This window comes from Numenius arquata, chromosome 16, assembly GCF_964106895.1.
Source record: "Numenius arquata chromosome 16, bNumArq3.hap1.1, whole genome shotgun sequence".
NCBI classification, from domain to species: Eukaryota; Metazoa; Chordata; class Aves; order Charadriiformes; family Scolopacidae; genus Numenius; species Numenius arquata.
Window position 1 is genome coordinate 8,439,073 of NC_133591.1, and position 22,148 is coordinate 8,461,220.

General features: G+C 39.3%; 1 protein-coding gene across 2 annotated transcripts in view; it reads left to right on the forward strand.

Moving 5' to 3' along the window:
- The first annotated feature begins 21,493 nt into the window (after positions 1-21,493).
- Positions 21,494-22,148, forward strand: part of SFSWAP (splicing factor SWAP) — a 51,364-nt gene continuing 50,709 nt past the window's right edge. For both annotated transcript variants that reach the window (XM_074159839.1, XM_074159840.1), the window contains exon 1: positions 21,494-21,883. In XM_074159839.1, the coding sequence (XP_074015940.1) occupies positions 21,624-21,883 (260 nt within the window). In that variant the 5' untranslated portion in view covers positions 21,494-21,623. The remainder of the gene's footprint in view (positions 21,884-22,148) is intronic.

The window sequence follows — 22,148 nt, forward strand, 5'->3', positions numbered from 1 at the left end:
TTTAAGATAACATAAAATTCTATACCTCAACTGGTACTTCAAATAATAAAATCTTTTCCTGATGCACTGCAGAAAACAATTATGCTAATTTCTACTAGTCCTCCATTTCTGTAATGCTTATGTCTGAGAGTTCGACAAGATCATAATTTGGCTGACTGGGAGATTGTAAAAGAGGCACAAATAAAGCATTGTACCAAACAAGAAATCCACAGCTAGTAAGCAATACAATGTTCATTAATAGCTGCTTCCTCCCAAAGGACTCCCACCAGCAGAGAATCTTACGCTCTTGTTTCCAAGGAGCTGTGTGTGGTTGATGCAGACTCAAACTAACTTTCTCAGTTAATTCTGTTTCACGTAACTCAAGTATTTCAATGGTGATTATTTGCTAGCTATTCTCCTTCAGCTCATCCTCTTACAGGTATGGAATAGTGACCAAACAAGCATTTACCAGATGTCTCTAACAAACCTAATAGATGCTGTTGGCCTAAGCAGGAAAGCACACTGCAGTCCATGTGCAGTAATTTCCACCCACATTACACTTTCACATCTGTAAATGGGACTGGACTTGGTCCTCTGAAAATTCAATAGTGTCACTGTTAAAATTTCTTTATACAAGAGTCTAGTGAAAGTAGGACTTTCCATTGTTAAGGAGACTCAATCCTAACATTAATGTGTTTTTTACTGTCCAGCTGCCAATAATTCCAAATAAGCATCTGCTTCCAGTCTTTCCTAGTACTGTTGGCTTGAAGGCTTGTGTTTCATTTTCCATCCAGTGTTCACTGAGGAGAAGAGGTGATAAAGGATGCAAAACTCTGGCTTCAAAGGGCTTCCTTTTCAGGGATCCAAAATTGGAAAGATACTAGTTTCTACCATGACCCTTTCTCAACTTCTGTTATACTGCTGCATCTCTCTCCACTTCCTAGAAGAGGGCTGCTGTTACATGGCAGAGGGACATCAAAGTCATCTCCAACACCAGCCAGTTCTCTCATAGAAGAAAAGTGGGAGAGATAAGGATCACATCACTAATAAAGAAAGCCATAGCAATGGTAGGACAGAGTTATGATCTGTCAGAGTGCACTTGAGTACAACTACAAGCACTTCCAGGGAGCTAAGGCCCCTCCTTTGCCTTGCACAGGCCAGGTGGATCAGTGCAGATAGGAATTTGGCCACAGAGCTTTGCATGCTACAATCAGCGCTCAATAACTTCCATTACTTTATTTATCTTGTAACCTGCACAATCTTCAATCTCCAGTTAGCATAGATGCTTTTTTTTAAAAAAAGAATGCACAGTTCAGAAGTCAGTTACCTATGCCATAGAGTCATCAGAATATAAATAATGACATCAATAACTGGTTCTGTTCAAGCCTTTAGATTATCTAAAAGCAAAACTTGTGAATCAACCACAAAGATCACCCTTCCTACACAACAAGAAGACCAATGCAGTCTTTGACAGCCAGCAGTCCTCACTTTGATGTGAATGGATGCAACTGATTCTCTCTTTTAATGATCATTAACATTCACATAAAATCTGCTACTGACTTTTCACCTTGTCTACAAAAACTAACCATCCCTCCTACTTCCCTCCTCATTTATCCAAGCAATTAGGACCTGTCTCTGCCAAGGCCGGAGAAGTGGCACATCCCCTGGCCTCCTCTCTAGTTACAAAACCTAGTTAGGGATTACACCCACAGCAGATGGGGAACAGGAGACAGAAACAACATGCATCGGTGACAACAAAAAAGTTTATTCCATCAGATGCCCAGTATTTTTGTAACTTGCACCTTATAATAATAGCTGTATAATGAGGATAGTGGTCCTGCTGTGCTGAAATTGAAATGAAACCAACTGTACTGTGAGTTCTCCAAGTAGCTTGAACAGATGATCAATGACAGGTCTCTTCTCGGCATGTAAGGTCTCTGGGACAGTTCTCTTTCCTTGTTCTCTTCCCCTTCACACATCTACTGGCAATTAAAGCAGTATAGTTACAGAAAATCAATGGCATATTTCCCACCCTATTCTATTTAGCAGAATAGAATAAAATTCCAGGCTATTACTGGGGGAAGTCTCAAAAATTGCATTCGAACTCAGGGTTGTTTAGATACTAGAACCAAACTGAAAGAAGAAGGAGGACAGGAAAAAAAGGATGTTGCTACTGATGCCCTGGAACTCCCGAACTGTTTGGAAAACGTTTCAGATGATAAGTAAATAAAAATACAGATGTGTGTGCAATGCAAAAAAAAGTCTCTGCTGAACCCTGCAAAGCCAGAGATATTTCTTGAGAGAGCTTATAAATACTGTCTCATTCAGCTGCATATATACCTCCAGAAGCCACCCTGCTACACTGAGTGGGAGATGTAAAGCAAGACTTGGTTACAAATAGAAGTGAGGACACAAGTAAGTGAATTCATCAGACTTCTGACCTCCAGTCCTGTGATTTAGTCACAAATTATGCTATCATTTTAACTGCAGTATGCAAGCATCTATAAAGTTCCTTAGCAGTACAGACAAATGGAACTGGGTATGTGTGCCTATGATCATGGCTATAGAGATTATGTAGTATTCTGTCCCTCAGCACAGCCTCGTAAACTCAGTCCTACAAATCACTGAGTTCAATGTGTGCCTTATTTTAACTAAACTCATAATGATATCAAGCATGTCTGATGCTCACGCGTGGACGTTGCAGGATGAAGAAGGAGAATAAGGTGAGTAGATTAGCATTTAGATTTATTTGTTTTGGGAGTATCCCAAAACTAGATAATTTAAAGAGAAAATACGTAGGTTCTCAATAGATTTGTAAGGTTCACACCTGTTATTAGAAGCAGCATTACCTTGCTCTGCAGAGAACTCCTCTGCCCTTTGAAGATCAAGCAAAAAACCTCTCGCAGGCTCTGGTGTGTCTGCTCCTCCACTAGTACATTAAAAACAAAGTGCAGAAATGAACTGACAGCTTTTCATTTCTTTCCCTAATTACCAATCACAGCAGCTGCTTGGTGGAAGAATAATGAGCTTTCTTTAGTTTTTTCCTCATTTGTGCAAAATCCTGGGCTTATTTTGTGCATATTTTTGTGCTTTTTTTGTTATGACCCTACTACTTGCTGCTGTCAAGAGCTGGTTTTGTTTAATTGTTTTAGATAAGGACACTGAGGCAATACAATAAATAGGAAATAATTGGATACATCTGTCCTGTATTTATTAGTTACTGTTGACATATCTAAGAATAGGCCTTATGTCCTGGACCTCAGTGCCATTAGGCTGGAAGTCGTACAGCATCTAGCTCTTTTGACCTGAAGACTGCAGAGATGCTTTTCCTCAGTACTGCAGTATATACTGCCCAAGGAACAGGAAGCCTCTAAGGCAGAAAACTCTCCCTTTAGACCTATCTCAGACTTAACTGTGTAAGGAAAATAATTACTACAATAATTATTACTACTGAGGCAAGACTCCAATGAATACAGCAATCTTCACAACTTCTACAGCAATTTTTCACAACTAACCATCACTTACTTGGTAAAGCAGTTGTAACTAATCTGCCTCTCAGCAGATAAGCTGGAGAGCCCTTGACTCATAGGTGTTCCCAGCGAGGCATTCGACTGGCACACAAAAAATCCAAGACACCACTGTGGTTTGAAATAGGAATGATAATTGGGCCCAAGATTTACATGAGAGAAGACACCCAGGGTTCAGCCCTGTGGTCAAGCTTGTGACTAGCCTTTCACTGCACTAAAGGATCAGGCCAAAATAATCACAGAACACTTTTGCGTATAATTTAGCATTGACTAGGATTCAAGTTTTACTGCTCAGCTTCAGCTCACAGTTACATTAATACTTCCCGTGGGCTTTCTTCAGAAAATTAGGTATTTGACAGATTCTTAAACTTGGTAGCAACCAGATCTTTTTTCCTGCTCAAAGTCGAAGAAAACCATAATGTTTCATGTGTTCCTGACCCCAATTCAGTGTAACAACATGTTATACATTAAAGTTTAGAAAAATAGTTTCAAAAATTCCTGACGCAAAACCTTTATGTGAACTCCACTGAGGGACAGCTAGATTTAAGTAGCCAAAAAATTTTGGGCCTGTGCTCAAAATACTGGGCTAGGACTGTAAACCTGGAGCTGACCCTCAGTTTTGCTATACTCTTCCTGCATTGCCGAACACCATCTTCTGAACAAGGAAGACAACAAAAGTCTCCTTTCTCCTGCTTAGACCTCGCTCTGTTTCTGCAGAAGAATAATTCTTTTCAGTTGGTGCATCACTAATAGTAAGTAGGTAGGAGTTACCAAGATAATATCTTTGCCTTGTTGTATTTTCTGGGTACAATCTGTACAAAGCATCAGTACATTTTTTACAAGGGCTTAATCCCCACAAGTTGTGCAGTATCAATGAAACAAACCTTAAAAGAAATTATGTGCTTCAGCTATTGGGAAATTAGGTTTTTATAGTAGACTACAACACATCTATAAGTGTCTCAAACCACACGTTATTGCTATATGAAGAACAAAACAGCATGCGACCAAAGATGCATCTGGCCATGCAGTAAGGCTGTTACTATCTATCACTTAAATAGATGAGAAAAGTTGCCAGTAAGTGCTGCCAACTGCTGCTCTAATAAACAATATTTCTCTCAACAGAAAGCCAGTACCATGGGCTGATTTATAGTAAATGTGCCATTCTATTCCTTGCTATCAGCACTGAAGACAATAACAAGTAGCTCAGAGCACAAGAATACATTTTTATAAAAACAAACCAATGGGTGTTGGCACAGCACCTTATCTGCTATAAGTGAGCATAGAAGCATTTGAATTGCCCCGGTGGACACCCTAAGATCCTTTATTACATTTATGCTGTTAGTTTCTTGAGCACAGCTTTGAGAATGAAGAGCAATAAATTGTCAGTGAATAGTGTTCAGTGATGTATTTGACACATTTGGATCTACAGACACGAAAGTCAAATCAAAGGCTGCGAGGAGGTGGCAGAGGTTATGCCCTATTGCAGAGGTGAGTCCCGCGTATACTCTGAATCAGCCTGAACACATAATCAGAGGAAGTTAAGAGTTGACCAAATGCTCTGGTTCACATATAAATCTGTAAAAATTCCTTATGCGTCTTCCAAATGCCTGCTGTTCAATTACCACCACTCGTAAAGGGAAAAGGAGTCTCTAGAACAGTACGATCCCTTTTCATCATTAATGGCTGATGGGGAAACATTGTGTTTTGGAAACTGCATTAGCTTACACAAATGTGAAGCTGCAATGTTGCCATCTCCCATCACGTTCAAGACGTTTTCACAGTAGGTTATTAGCCTGGTAGCTGTACTAACACTATTTCTGATGGTGTGCAATATGTACATTGCTCAGCCTCCCCAAAATACTCTTCGATTACCTATTTCCACATGCACAATACTGCCCTGGGGCTCATCACAATTTTCCATTCACGTTTTACTCAAATCTAATACGAAACATGCTCTTGATTCAGAATCGTGTGTCTACCTAACACGACAACTCCTTAACTCCACTCCCAGCCCCCTTGGAGGCAGTTGTGCTCCATCCTGAACCAGTGACTCAGAAGGTCTAATCAAATGGCTTTACAGAAAAGCATCACTCTAAGACCTAGTGCAATTATTTACATTTGACTAAAGCTTAATGCATATTTCGCTAAAGTTAATCTTCCAAAAAGATACTTAAGCTTAGTTCAAAGGCATTTCAGGGCAGAGAACTATGGATTTATTGCAGCAGTTGTGATGTATGTCTAATCTTTTTTAATTGGCATATGTCTAGCTTCAGTTTCCATCTGCTGATTCTTACAAAAACACTATTTAGGACCCAACACTTCTTTTCCCATGAAAATACTCCTTCATTGTAATTGAAACCTCTCTCAATCTCTTTAATAACTACATACACTAACAATTGAAAAGCTCAACCCATTTCCAGTTACACTTGCAATCTTGGCTATGATCCTCCTGCTCTAAATTGGGATTATACAAACACGTTTTGTTTTGCTTTAATTCCTCCAAACAAGGTTTCAACTGGTGCTCTGAAGCATCCACTGCAACCTTCCAACAGTTATTCCTGTGACTGGAGATAAAAGGGTGCTAACTGGGAATGTCTGATTGACGAGATCCTGCCTAGAGCCAGTAGTTATCTTTACAGATCAGGACAAGGATGGTGCTGCTTGGCAGCATTTACCACTCCGGCAGACGCTGGTAGAAATTTCAGGGAAACCTTCAATTTTTTTGTATGTTTAAAGCTGCTCAGAGAGAAAGAGTATTTTTAAAATAACTACTGACTGGTCCACCCTTTTTCAGTGACAAATATCCAGGGTGAGTAAGAGCACATTAAATGTGTTTTGAAGAGAGATATTTTGTCCTACAAATTCCCATGGAGAGAAAGGGGCAGAACACTACAGACCACCCACCAGACGAGGCCACGTTCAGCAATCCGGTAGGTGCTGAACACAAGCCTTGTGTTCAGGTCTTGGGTGAAAAGCAGCAGGTCCCAGTGGCGGGACATAAAAGCCCACTTATGTCTCAAAGCTTTGTATTGTGGGCTTGTGCACCAGTGCTTCCATATCTAGCAGACACTAAAAATGAGGCTTTTAGAAAGACAAGGAAGAATAATTTTTACATATTGCATTTAAAAGGGAGTGTTCTTCAACAACAGAAGCTTTTTACATCACATTGTCAAGGGAGAGGTTCTGCCGTTTTATTTAAGGCTTTTGTACTGCTCAAACATGAACAAGCATTTAATTACAGGACAGTTCTAAAATAGGACGTTAACTTAGAAACTTAGACAAGTTCATCCAAAATAAGAAGAGGTCTCGACTGTCTAATAAACTACTTCTTTTTCCCACTTGGGAAATTTTAGCTAGTGTTTTAAGACTTTTTAAGCAGAAAATTTGCTCTACAATATGTACACATTAAAGTATAATCATGAAAATATTTGCTATACAAATGTTAATTTGTTTTAAAACACAGTTGGTTCTGTCCTGAAATTTACATTTAATGGAAAACACATCAAAGAATGAAGTAACTAATTACAGGGACACATGTTTGTTTGGGACCTACCCAAATAGCTAACAGATCTGGGCAGAGAAACGCAGGATCCTTTAAGTGAACAGTAAAATGCTGTAAATTAAGTCACTTTCCTGGTATTTTCTGTGCATTTCTTGGGTTGGTTTTGGGGTTTTGTTTCTTGTGCTTTTTTTTTTTTTTTTTTTTTGGTCTGGTTTGTGGTTTGGCTTTCTTGTGGGTTTTTTTTTTTTGCTTTTTTTTTTTTTGGTGTAATCCTGACCAATGCTGTCCATTATTTTCCAGAGCTGATTGCACAAAAGGTTTTTAAAACAGCTGCATACTCCAGGGACAGGGAGGTTGGATGAAACTAGTGCTTTTTCTGCCCTCTTAAGCATCAATGATTAGCCAACAGTCAAGGCAGACTAATTTAACCATCTAGGTTAGCAGCTTTCTCCACATCTGAAAAAGGAGCTGGTGATTTCAGCAGTAAAAGGTTTCGGACATTTCTAGATATCTAAGGGCTGGAGAAGAGGATATAAAGAGCCTTCACAGCCCAGAAATCGAGCAGGCTGCTCCCAACTCCACCAAAATAGAAAAACAATGGCAAGCTCTTACCTCCTTAACCTTGTGACAGAGAGAAAATGTTTCTTTAATAGCTTTCCTCCTTCTGCAGTAAAAGTTACAATCACATTGTAGCAAGGTGAATGGATGCCACTTAAGAGCTTTATTTTTTTAACAGTTAAAAAGAAATCTAAGTAGTAACTGATTCCTTGAAACAGAAAACACTCTGCCAGCAGTATTTTCTTTTTACTGAAGACTACAATAACATTACCTTTGTTACACAGAAACTGCGGCTCTTGTAAAAGTTGAGTAACTTTCACCCGGGAAACAAACAAACAGAGGAGGAAAAAAACCTAATCTTTAATTTGGTCTAGGGCTTTTGCCTTTCTTCTGAGAACATATGAGGAAAAAATACATATGGAGCCTTCTCTTATTGAAGCTGACAAAATGCTTTTCAGACCTGGGCTTTTGGCAAAGGCAGCTGAGGAGAAGGACTTAGGCAATCAGATGTGGAAAGTTATCAAAAAAGGACAATAGATTGAATATTATTTTTAAATGGTAGAGTTTAGTAAACAAATTTGGATTTTATTTTTTTTTTTGGCTTTCTGCTGTTAAGTTGAAAGCAAAGCATACCTTTTCAATGGTCTTTTTGACCAAGACTAAAATGAAGACATACTGACTTAGAATGTGATCCCACAAAAAGAACTGCTAAATTACAGCAGCATTTCTCTAACATAATGGTTTGAGAGAAAAAAAATCTGTTAACAGTTGGGAGCTACTGTACACGGCTTCCCATTTTCCTGGAAATCCAGCCAAGTTTTCCTCCTCCCCATATAGGGGATTAAAGCCATCATACTAGAAAGCATGTATTCCCAAACACTTAGGAAGACACAAACATTCTCAGTATTTCTATGCTAAGTACAGAAGGAAAACTGAGTATTTGTTTCACATGGGAAATGTATGTAATTAATATGAAAGTTTAAGCTTTTTTTTTTGTTTAGCTAATTACTGAGCAGTTTCACTGGGAACTTTAAAAAGTATGAGGCATTACATTGCGCTAAATACAGTGAGATTTTGAGAAGCATCCTAAAGATTCAAACTTAAAGGTTAGTTTTCAAATTCCGTATGCTTTTTCCCCTTCCCAGATATTTAATTTCTGCCCTTCTTTACTCAGGAAAGGGGAGTGAAAATCTCACAGTCCAATGTGCAATGTATATATTAATTCAGTTTGGCTGCTAAGAGGCCATCTGCCGAGAAGGCATAAATAAAGTCTCAGAACATTCTAGCCTGCTGTCCAGACCAGCAGAACTTTCTGGGCACATAGCATATGAAAAATAGCATAGAAGAACTAAATTATACTTTTGAACAAATAGGAAGCTATGATCGAGGATAATCGCTTTTCCATAGTTCTGGAAGGCAGATTTTTCCCTCTACCATCACTGCACTGAACATGAAAGCATCAGTGCCATTGATCTCATTAGCTTGTGCTGTTAGCCCTGAATGCTGTCCAGCATCAAATTATTCTGTAACAGATCTAATGTGCAATATATTCCAGTTACAGGACTTCACTGAGCTGCTCAGTCCTCCTGAAATCACTGACCTCCACTGCCTTTTTCTTAAAGTCAGTTGAAAGTAGTATCATGGAGTTTATTTTCCCTTTAGCCTGGAGTGGGGCATTGGCACATGGTAGAGGCTCATAAGATATTAACCTAATTTTGCCAACAGGTGCTTTTCAAAGGCTTCTAACAGCAAGAACAGATGAATCTCACGGCAAAATATTTTACCGTTTTCGAAGACCACTGCCAAATTCTAAGCTGTGCTTCTTCCAAAACTTCCAAAAAAATTTTTAATATAAAAACACGTTGCCAAAACATGCCCCATGCCCCTGTCTAAACCACGTTTCTGGTAACAAAAATTCAGGCTGAAAATTTACGCAGGAGAGGAAAAAGAGGAGAGCTTAACAATTAATGCTTGATAATGTTATAGTTTTTGAAGCTGAAAATTATTTTTCAGGAAAAAATTTTTAGGCAGCCTTAAAAGAAGAGCTACAAGGCCAACTAAACACTTTTTTTATTATTATTTTGGAATTTTGGCCAGATCTGAAATTATTTATACTGATATTGTACTCAGGCTTCTCTCAGCAATACCTCAATAACATCAGAGATTTTTGCTTAAGGAAGGAGCCAGGTAAAAATGCCAGAATAATTGCCTGGAAAATAATTAAACCTCACACTGCAGTCTCTCACTAAGTAGTCTCACTTCGCTGGCTCAATACATTGAATCATTTTGGAGTATTTTTTTTATTTATTGTGAGCAGGCTTCATTGCATCTGAGTAAGAGATGCTCTTATGGGTGGGTTGTACTGGATTTCTAGTAGAACACCACAAAGCCCAGCAAAGGAAAGATGTATTTTAACACTTTTTTTTTTTTCCTCTGGTCAATAAACTGCTTATAAAGAAAGACTAAGATCAGATGTAATGTGGAACTGATGTTGAAGGGGAGATGAAAAGATTATAATTTTCTGTGTCTTGTGGGATGATCAGGTCTCAAAGAAAGAATAAACTTACCAGACTTCCAGAAAGTGGTTAGAGAAGACTATCACACACGAGAAAGGCATGGAGTGGAGTAATTTCTGGCATTACACTTCTGTCAGCCTGAATTTTAAGACTCATAATAGAAAAAAAGTCTTCCTTTGGGATAACAAAATCTATCTTTTTGCTGAGTGTAAAACTTTGAAAAACACTAATAAAATTATCAATAAAAACAACAAAGAAGTGAACTTTGGGGAAGTTACATCAAGAACAGGTTGTTGTGGGGACAAAGGAAAAGTGTTTCTTCATTAGCCTGCCATAACAGAAGCGCCCTGGGAGAAAGTCAGTCTTAAATAATCCTGCTCAGAGTATGCATTTGGGAAAGGTTTGTGTGGTCAGACCCTGTCTAATAGCAAAACTCTCTGCAGTGGTTTCTTAGATAAAGTATTTCTGCAGACAACTATCCATTTGAGAACACAATGGTATTTGCTTCTTGCATTTCTGAAACACTGTGTTAGATCTTTTTAGCTTTTTATTGCAGTAGCAGTGCCCGCGGAAAACAACAAGGAAAACAACACTGAAGTGCTCCAGGTGAGTATTTCTGACATGGTTGAAAATCTGAGTTTCTTGAGTTTCTTTTATTAAGCACTGTTTCTTTTCCCAAACAAACCAGCAGCAACTAGGTAGGATCAAAGGAGTCACCTATAGACTGATTGTAGTTGTGAAGACTAACATGGCAAAGTATTCCATTCCTAGAACACATTCCAAAACCACACTGACATTTTGCAGATACAATTAGGCCAAAAATTAATTAATGTAGAATGACCCAGAAACAAATCTTATAAAGCCAGCAGGTTGTCAGGAGTCACCCAGATAATAAAAAACCAAAAAAGCAAGAAGCGTCTGTGCCCTGCTGCAGTACAAAAATGATCCCATTCCATCTCTGTTAAATCGTGTAGCTTTTTCGAGCACAGTAAATTTGGGTTCCTTCAGCTTTGCTAATAAGATGCTTGGTCTGACAGCATTAAGGTCTTTTTCCAGTGTGAGTTCACTGATGTCTGAGTTCAAAATGCAGATTTTACCTTTGGAGGAGTTCTAGGATTTCTCTAATCCTGATGTCCTGTTTACAGAAATTGATATAAACTTCTGTTTGAGACATCTACTCTGCTGTCAAAGTTCTCCCACAACGGTTTTGCAAAGTGTTTTAGTCAGCCTCTGTGTTTTAAAAGAAAATATTTCCTAAGTCTTCAGCTTAATGTTTGCATCTTGCTTAAAGTTTGCATCTAGTAGTTCTGTGCTGTGCCTGGTTCATGCCTCTAACCCTCAGTTCAACGATCAAGCCCATCTGTTGTTCATTTAGCTCAAACTCAGTCTGTTCCCTAGTCCCCACGCTCAAACAGAAATTCAGCAATCAATTTTCACAAGTCAAACACAGGCAATTATTAATACAGTGTCATCCCTGACAGCCTTCCTTTAGCGCTCCTTGTCAAGGCCCTTTAAATCTGCTCTCAGATTATGAGGCAAGACCAGAAATTCAAGGAAGTAAATGCTCTTCATTCTCCTGTTGCTAGCAAGGCAGTCACACCCTCATGTACATGTCCATACATGCTATTTAAAATTAAAAGCCTTTCATTGATCCACTTGTTGGCAGAAGAGTACAAATGTGATTCACATAGCCGTATTATTGTCTGTCTTGCCCAATGAAATACCACTAGTGTTTTGAAGATTGTCATCTCATGTGCTGGCAAGCACAAGTTCCCAGGAAATGCAACAGGGAAAGAGTAACAAACTGCACTGAAAAGATGGAAATTGAAATGAGGAGTCTTCAGCACTGCCAGCTTCCTGCATGACATGTAATTTAAGAAGCCTTGATAATAAAGAGCAACACAACCCAAGCCAAAACTGCTGGAAACAACTGGAACAGTGGCTTCAGTGGAAAACTTAAAAATTAACAAAATCCACATTTTAGTTTTACAACAGCACAATACCCGCTATCTATCTGTCACTGCCTGCATCCCTAAAGGAGAGACAGACCCTCGTGAAATTACTGGGATCATTTATTCCTCCCACTGAGTACATGCCAGTGGAAGAGATGTGCCAGGATCATTCAGATTAGAGGGGACCTCAGAAGGTCATCAGTCCAATCTCCTGTTCGAAGCAGGGATGCTATGAAATCAGACCAGGTTACTCAAGGCTTAAACTAAATCCTTGGGCTGGGTATTGTACATATTTCAGATTTTTTTATCTGAAGATACTTCCCCTTGAATTTATGGAAACTGCACGAAGTGAAGCTTGAAGAAATCAACTTATCTGTAAAGTGCCCTGGAAAATAAGAAGTTTTCTATGAAATACCAACCCTGACCCTCAGGGGAAAGTTCGTTATTCCACATTCTAGGGATCATTGTGTGCGGCTGATTCCATTTTTCTTTGCTTTTATCATTAGGACAAAGATATAAAGTAGTTTCAAAATAGTGTTATGTGTGTAATTAACATTATTTCAGTTTGCATGTTATTGTTGTCCACCTAACTTGAGTTCCCGTCACCAAAATATTGCTGCTTATGCCACAAATTAGATCTTTAAGACATTAATTCTATTTCCCAAGACATATCAAATACCTATGTGATGTTATTGCTTTATTTTCCTTTGAAACACGAACCTACTGTCTGATCCAATATTTCAAACCCTTAAGTTCTTAAACAGAAGCCACCAAGGTATTGAATGTAAATTACTTCTACTGGAAAGAAGTTCAGGAATGACTGACTGCTGAACAGCATTTATTTCCTTTCCATGTTAACACATTTAGGTGTGCTCTCCTTCAGTCTGACACCTATTTAACATGATATGACCAAGATTGTGCAGATCAGAACAGAAGCAATGATAATATCAGGTTTTTCTGCCTCGGGTCCATAGCAGTAGAAACCCTTGGGCTTACTAAAGGAGTTAACACAAAGTGATCTTTAACACATGTATTGCTTGTAAAGTTTTTCTTTGACACATCAGATTATTCAAGAACCACAATGCCAATATAATTGAGTTATTCTGAGATATGATTTAATGTCTTCAGCACGAGTGTACTCCCATATAAAATGTGAAAGAATAAAGATTTAGGATTGCAAACAGTAGCAAGCCAAGATGAAAACATCACTAAAAGTCTCATCCTACAACTGGACCAGCTCAGGCACACAGACATACCTGAGCAGCTGTGCTGGTACACAGAGCATTTTGGCTGCGTAGAGGCACATACTAGGCTGAGATCTGTGTCTTTGAAGTTTTCCTATATTATAAAGCCTACAAAAATAGGAAAACATCACAAGTCTTGGACTGCTTGTATGCTGAGACTTCAGATTATCATGCTGATCAATACTGTCTCCTTTACTGTGTGTGCTTTCCTTTTATGTCAGAACTGCACACAGTATGGAGATGACAAATACGGCTTGTCTCTATGTCTCTACTAATCATAGCAGATTTTATTAATTTACCCAGCGCTATGAAACATTTTTTTTTGCTTCTCCTGTACAGGCAAGTTGTATTAACTGAAATGTCTTATGCAGTTTAGACTTTCAAGCTAAGAATCCCATAACCATTGCATTAGGCAGAGAGGCTTCTTTATGAAGCATCAAGAGATCTTGGAGCAGTTTGTTTCCAGATTTTGTAGCTCAGGTTTTTCCCCTCAGAGCAATAACTTTCTAAGCCTTGCATATAGAATTATGTATTATGAAAAGCAGCATCAAAAAACAAAGGTGTGGGAATTGACATCAATAGAGGAGGACAGCACAACTGAAAAAAGTCAATTAATTTTAGAATAATAAATTGTAATATAGGATGTCCCTTTCATCACTTAATTAGCATTTTCTACTCAGATGTGTCTCAGATTGAAGTACTTGAAATAAATCATTGGATCCAAGTACATGCATTTAAGTACGTGTATCTTTTCCAACTTCATCCATCTTCAGAAATGGATGTTATCTCAATCATATATAGCAGCGGCTACGGTATTTAAGCCCACTTCACTGAACAGTGGCACCGAGCAGTTTTTAATTTTAGATTCCAGTCTTAGAATCTGCCATCATGTGACCCAGCCGGTCAGTCACGAAGGTACAAGAGCTCCACTGGCTTCTAATATTCCTCACTTGATCCCAGCCAAAGTGTGAATGGGAAAGACAAGAATTTTGCAAGGGATGACAGCAAGTTGCACTAGAAAAAAAAACACACGAAGAAAGTGGCAAATTACATATGGCTTTCCACTGACTGATTTGAAGGCGCAGTGTATAGCACACTCTGAAAGCACCAGCTGTTGAGTATGAAACACTTGACACTGCTGAGACATTTGGAAGCCAAACACTGAACGCTAAAAGAGAAACTTAAGGATTTTTCATCCAAGAAGAATGAAAAATCTTAGAGGGAAGAATTAACTGGATTTCATTACTCGAACTGGCATTATCAATATGAAGGCACTTCAGCCTTCCTCTGTGGCATCTTTGAATCATGCAGGCTTAAAAAAGACACTGTTGCTGGATGTCTTTGCACAATAGTCAACTTCAAGATGCAGAGAGCCATAAGCAACCCCATGCAGTCTATTGTCCCACTGTGTCACCTGGCACTGGGTTAATGCGTTTATCAGTGACTGCTTTAACTCTCCTGACAAGCTATTACTCAGCTACATAACTGATAGGTCAATTGTAGTTTCTTTGATTTGTAAGCTGTCTTCCCAAAAGTTACCATTTTTTAAAGTTATATTCTGACTGAAAGAAATGTTCACTCTAAGAAGCATTTTTCAAACATTTTAGACGCAATTTTTGCTGCAGTAAGATCTAATGAAAAAGCATGTATGAAATATCACAGTTACAGCAGTTGCTTGTTAAGGACCTCACACAAACAAACTTTTACTCCTAAATCCATATGATTACATCATTTCACACACGCTATCAAGGGCTTGATAGCAACATTTCTTCCTATAGCCTTGCTAGGCAAGGTGTCCATGTGCGGGTTGTTCTCATGGCCCATGCAGACTCCATCAGCAATTCTGAATGTAAACCTTCTCTCCTCTTCACCCACACACAAAGGTGCAGACATGTTAATTTCTTTTTGACAACAATCAACATTGCAGCTCAACCAAGTCAAACTTTAAGTTAATTTTCTATCAAACCTAGGCAAATCACAACTGTTCACAGATCACATCCTACAATATGGATTGAATGTTCTGCTTTCCATTATGGATATCAAAACCCCCAGTGACATGAATGGCAGTCTAGCAAGCAGATGACTCGCTGCACAGATGGATTAATAGACTTAAGAAATTGCTATTTGGGAACATTCGCAAGAATTAAAAACTAATTGTGAGGCAAACAGCTAAAAAATCAAAGCTAAAAGATAGTAAAGCATACTTCAACCTGTTCACAAACAGTATGCCAACAAAGGGGAAAAAAATAATTTTTGGTAGTGTACTTTATCTTTCTACACATTCCCATGTCTATTCTTATGTATTAAAGGAATCAATGAACTAAGTTTATTGACATTCAACTACCAGCACTAAAACCAAAACAAGATCACCACCCAGTACCACCCCCACTATGGGAGGCCTAAGAGCTCCTCTGATGTCTCCTACTGTGAAACTTTTCAGCATGTTATCTTGAATGACTAATATTTGGTAAAATATTTTAAAATTAAGTGCAAAAAATTTGAAAATATTTCAAAAATACTCTGTAGAACAGAAGATCACAGAAAATTAAAGCAGCTAATAAACAATACAAACTGCTGCTGCTCCACATTTTTCCTCTAGGAACGAGTAGTAGTCTACCCAGCCCAACTCTTTAGTCATTATTTCCACACAGGAAATTGTACTATTGATTTCTTTAAAGCACACAGAGGGTCAGGGGTGCTTTAGCATCATTTGAGAGAGACAACTCAAAAAAGAAGTGGCTGATGAAGAACACCATTTCCTTCATTTGCAAAAAAACCACTGAATTGTCAGAGCCACAAAGTTTGCAAGTAAGCCTTTCCCCAGCTTCTACATTCATTTTATCATATAACATTATTAATCTGTATTTCCTTGGTTTTATTAGTAATAAATACGACTTCACAATCCATTAAAGCTAAGGAATCCGTCTTGGGTTCTTTAAGCATACTACTATTATAAATCAGTAACAGTGGCCTTAATACAGGGTTACACAAGGGCAAACTGACCTTTTGATATCTATATATTCCCAATGATGTAACATTAAAAAAAAAAAAGCAGAAAGCATTTATTTCTTTGTTTAGCATGTGAGGTTCTCTTCAAGCAGCAGATCAATGATCATCAAGGTTTACTCAGGAATGCTATCACACCGTTAGACAAATGGTACTGCTCATAGGAAAAACAAGTTTATTTTCTGCATACAGTAAACCTGCTCAGCTATGACCTGTTCTTTTTTTGCAGAGAGGATTCCTCTTAATGGCTAAGACTGTAATTATTGTAACTGTAATTGGCCAGACTGTAACACAGGGTTGGCTGCTTTGTTGCAAGAAGAATTTAGTGTAAAACCTCCCTGCCTTAAGACAGATACATTATCAACTTTGAAGGTTGCTCTTAAACACATCAGTGCTGTCTACACAGTAGAAAACTATTTTTATTACTTTATCTGCAAGACAGAACACTACTTAAAAAACAAACCCAAAATGAAGCAAGTTACTATCCAGTGACACTATGCTTTGCAAATAAAATCACAACACATTCCTTATGGAACTTGTGTCGTGGGTTTCCACAGTAACAACAAAAGCAAATCTAGAATGAAAACTAAATATAAAGAATTTGGTTAATTATAAACTGATTATATTTTAAGACTATTTCATTTTCTGTGTGAATCTTTTGTACAGTAACAGAAATTGCTTGTTGCAGACCTTAACTGAAAATATCTCATACACAAGCACTTTTTAGGGGAAAAACTGTAAGAAAGCAAAACTACTGTTATAAGAGAATTGACGAGCAAACACAACATTGATTGTTAGTGCTACTCATAAGCTTTAATTTACCCTTTTCAAGCACACGGTAATAAAACGCCTTACAAAATACAACAGTGAAGATGGTTTTGAATAAAGAAAAGAGAAAGAAAACGGAAGCAAAAAGGGACAAGCTTTGTGTACTGTTTTCATTTTACATTTAAGTGCATCTTTGCTTCTTACGATCACCCTCAAGAAAGGGGTCCTCTGGCCTAGAGGCAGTAACCAAATAAATTAGTCATAGAAATTGGCAGGCTGTGAAAAACACACACAAAACCCTGAAACAAAAGAAAAAACCCTACCAAAAGATGCATGGCATATCTGTGTAACTTGCCAGAATAAGAAAGGTGGTCAATAGATAAAAACACTGTGCTAAAAAGAAGACAGGGGTTTTTGCTTCAATTTTTTAGTAGAGAGAGGTAAACAGAATCTTTATATAATTCATACAAGAGGTAAGTAACTCTCTGGATATAAAGGGAGCAACTAAGCTATGAATTACAACAAGCTTATAATTAAAAAGAGCTGGAAATCCTTAACCACTACTCTGTACCCAGTCATTAATGCAGCCCGTTACATACTGCAGTCATTAACATACCCATAAATTGTTTACCTAGCTACTGCTATACAGCAATTCTGTATTTAGAATGTGATTCCAATTCAATTGGATTGGAATTACCGTATGTTTTATATGTGGATGCTACAGTAATGGCAGAAGTAACAATAAAATCTGCTCAAAAAGTCATGATAATTTAGAGAATATCTTCTTTAAGAGAATAGTTATGTACAATTTCAGTGTTCAAGGAAAACTCACAGGTTGTGTGCATCCTTCCCTAAAGAACACCGCAGCTCTTTTGTTATAAGACACCACTGAGATAGAATAAGGAAGTCTGACGGCAGTGCGGATTCATGCCAAGTTCCATAATGAACAAATGATGACCAAGAAAAAAAAGCCTTAGATCTTGGCTCCAGCCTGACTAAGCAGAGAGCATTTTCTACCAAAATAACAAACCTACATCAACAGTTTGAGAGTACCAATGTCAAGATTAACATAGTGATATACAATTTTACTATAAAAAACATTGTGCTCATGTTGACACGCAAAATCCTTTATGGTAGCTCTCTCATACACAGTTTTGTCCCATTATAACCAATACAAAAGACTACAAGCCTGTTCTTTGAACTTATAACAAATCCCATTCACAAGCTATAGCTTCTTAATTACTGAAAAATTGCATGTGATTCTGTATGGAACTGCTTACCTATCCTGTGCTTTGTTTCCTGCAGGTTCTCTAACTCCAGAGCTTCAGATTTCATATCTCCCATGTGCTTGGGATAACATTTGATGCATTCTTTTGGTATGCTGAAAATTCCTTTATATCGCTGAAACGTGATATAAATGGTATTTTTCTTTAGAATCAACACAACACACTTTTCTTTCAAACCTATTTCAGAACTAAAAAATAACGTGGTTTTATACACTTTCAGCTAAACTGCAAAATGATACAAATACTACACTTCCATCAAGACAGAGAAAAAAAGACTGGTATCAGCCTAGGAAAGACAGACTTGTCTTTACTTGCTTTATTCTTGCTTTCCTTCCTATAACAAAATAAAAATAGAATAAGCGAGAGGGAAAGAAATTGATTTTGTAAAATTTTTCTCTTACAGCCTCTCTTCATCACAGCCAGATCAGCTGGGACTAATCAAGGGTCTGAATGAAATAACACAGGTATCCTACCCTATAAAGCTTTTTAAACAGAAACCTATAATAATTTCAAGAGTATTTTTTCTTACTAGTAGATATTACAATTGGACGTGTCTTTAAAAGTGGTAAAAAAAGCATCCTCTGTATTATGATTAGCATCAAGTTTCCTTCCCAATGATGATATATAGTAAGACCCAAAAAAATGGAAAAAAATTTACTTTTTTTACACATACTGGGAAAAAAGGAAGGGATGGGTGCTTTTTTATGATAATGTACATTCATAATGCACTATGACAGGCTTTCTTAAAAACATTAAGGATGTCCATATGTAGTCTGCTCAGGTTTCTACTTCTTTTCCTCAGGTACTCAGTAATGTGAAAATAACTGTTGTGCTATAGTCCTGTTCTTCCAGAAACCTCTCTTAATCTCTCTTCTGTTTACAGGCTAATTACATGCAAAAAAAATAGCCTAGAACATCACATGTTGTAATAAACAGCAAGATGCTGCCCCAGGCCTCAGGTTTCATTTTGTCCCCTTTCTCAAAAATAGAAACATGGTTCCCCTTTTCCATTTCTTTACATTACATGCAAACCATCAAACTAACACAAATTAGTTTTTAAAGTCTTATCCCCTCCTGTTCTTAATAATTCAGTGGGAACATTATCAACACCTGGTTGCTTTATTGTTCCTGGGTGTTCTGGTCCCCTCTTGGTTCTTCTACAAATGGCTCAGCTGGTTGGAAAATTGCTGTTTGTTCGCCTTTATTCACTTCACCATTAAAGAGATCATTAAAATACTCCCTCCATCTTTCTGTAATTGCATTCTTTGTAACTAAGATTTCCATTTTTGTCCTTTATCTGACTCACACACAGGTCACGTCCTTGTCTCAAATGCTGATATTCCAGTAAAATGGTCTGAAGTTATCTTATTGCACTGCCACTTCAACTGCACAGAGCCATTTTTGTGCCATACTATCCTTTTACTGAATCATTTGCATCACCAGAAGTCTTACGGAAGTCACAAAATCCTCACCACATATCCACGTCCAATTGCTTTCTTGTTCTCCTTGGTAAAAACGGTTTATTTTTTTCTTGGACTTCTTTCTGTTGTTTTGTCCTGCTCTTTTTTTTTTACTCCAAACACTTCCCAGCTGGTATAAAATTGTTGCACAATGTTCAAGCATGTTCCCACCTGCCTCCTTGGTGTTCAGGTCTGTATTTTGTTTCTCAAAGACAAGTGTTACACTTAGAACTTCTCTCTTCATTAAAACAACTCAAGAACTTCTCTGTTCATTAAAACAACTCAGTCATTATTTTTATAAAATGGTAAGATATGTCTGAAGCATCTACCTTGTGCAGACTTGTTCACCAATAGCTTTGAAGCATCAAGTAATTACTGGTAACTTCCACGTAGTCATTGCAAAGGATACAGATGTTAACTTTTGTAGATTTTTAACTGTCTTTTCTAAGACATGGAATGGCAGGTGGAACTGTATATGCATCACAATTAACTAAAAGCAGCATTATAAAGTTTCCTCAGATTCTGTAGTTCACTTTGAAAGATACTGTGGAAACCCTATGTATTGTTTTCAATTTAATGAATACAGATTAATAAAGAAGCATCCAAAGAAGTTTCTAGATTCCTTCTTCAGTAAACTTACATGGTAGCAGGTATTTCTAAATGCGGACACAAGCTATCCATCCTTTTTTCCAGTGCTCACACATTGCTTTCCTCACACTGTTTTACGTATTTCTCTCATTTGTGTACAATGGTGCCAGTAAGTTGTTCACACAGAAAAAACCCAGCAGCTGTGCCTGTATCCATGGGCATCCAGAATCCCTCCCAACGAAGGCTCACTGTGAAATGCAAAGCACGATGTGCTTCGTTACAAAATTTTATTGTAACATATGCAAAAACAACACATTCCTTCGTACTTATTGAAGAGTGACGAAAATAATAATCGTGAGGCAAACAATACTGAAAATTTCAGCCCAGATTATAAAATTTTAGCAAAAATAGTCTAACTTCCTAAATTTTTTTTTAAAAATGCCCCTTAGCGCCACAGCCTTTCCCCTTCCCGGCTTGGCTCCCAGGCCCTTTCTTCCCCATGAACTTCTTCCCATGCGCAGCCTGAGGTGAATCCCGCTTTCTGCTACCCCTTCCCACAGCTCTGCCCCTTCAGATAGCCGCCCGCTCTGCCGCATCGTCCTGCCGAGCCCCGCAGCCCTCAGTCCTCCATTTCCCTCGGCCGACGGCTCCCCGCCATCAGTCCCCAGGGTGCTCCTCAGCAGGGGGACACCGGGAGAGGCGGCTCCCTGCCCCGCGCAGGGCCTCCGCCGCCCCCCTCCTTCTCTTTTTAAACCCCATGTACGCATTTCAGCTGAGATGGACCACAAAAGCGTCCAAACTCCTCCCACACCAGCCCTAGGGTGGCGGCAAGACCTTAGCCCCACGCTCCCTCCCTCAGGCCGAGCGCCTCAGAGGGGCCGCCCCGCCCCCTTGGCTCCGCACTTTCGCCACAGCCGCGGTGTCACACTCCCCGCCTGGCAGCCGGCCGCTGTCGCCAGTCGCCACACTGTCCCGTCAGTAGCACAGACCCTCACCACACCGCGTTTTCCTTCGATTATTACCGCCCAAACCAACCGCGAATCTGCCTGCCACCGGAAGCCAGCCTGGCCTCTGCGCTGCCAGCGGAAGCGGAAGCGTGGCCATTTTGTTTCGGGTGATGGCGACTGTGGTGCTCAGGAGCTGGGGAGTTTAGTGCGGGCCCGGCCTTCTGGGGGACTCGCTTCTCGGACAGTCGTTGTTGCTGCGAGTTTCCTCCTCCTCGCCGCATCCCCTGGTGATGTACGGAGGGGTCGGAGGTTCTCGACGGACTGCGGAAGAAGCAGGCCCGCCGCCCCTAATGTTGTTGTCAGGCGGGGGAGCGGTCCCCGGGCCCCCCGGAGGAGGTGGAGGAGGAGGTGGAGGTGGGAATAGCCGTGTGGAGCTGCTGGTGTTCGGCTATGCCTGCAAGCTGTTTCGAGATGATGAGAAGGCTCAGTACCAGGAGCAGGGGCGACACCTTATTCCTTGGATGGGAGACCCCAAGATCATGATCGATAGGTCGGTGTAACACAACCCCCAGACTCTGCTGCGAGATCTCCTGTTATAGCCTCTTTCTGTTCCCCCCCTTATGCTGTGGGCAGGTGAGGGCGGGGGGTGAGCAAAGGGCTCACTCTGGCAGACGTGTGGGGATCTTCTTCACTGGCAGAGTTGGAGGGCAGCTCCTCCTGGTAGAGTGCGTTGAGTGCTGCTTTTGTAACGCTGCAATGCCGCCCCCCCCGGCAGCGGGAACTTGGGGTTCCCTGCTCTGGCAGTGTCGGGAGGT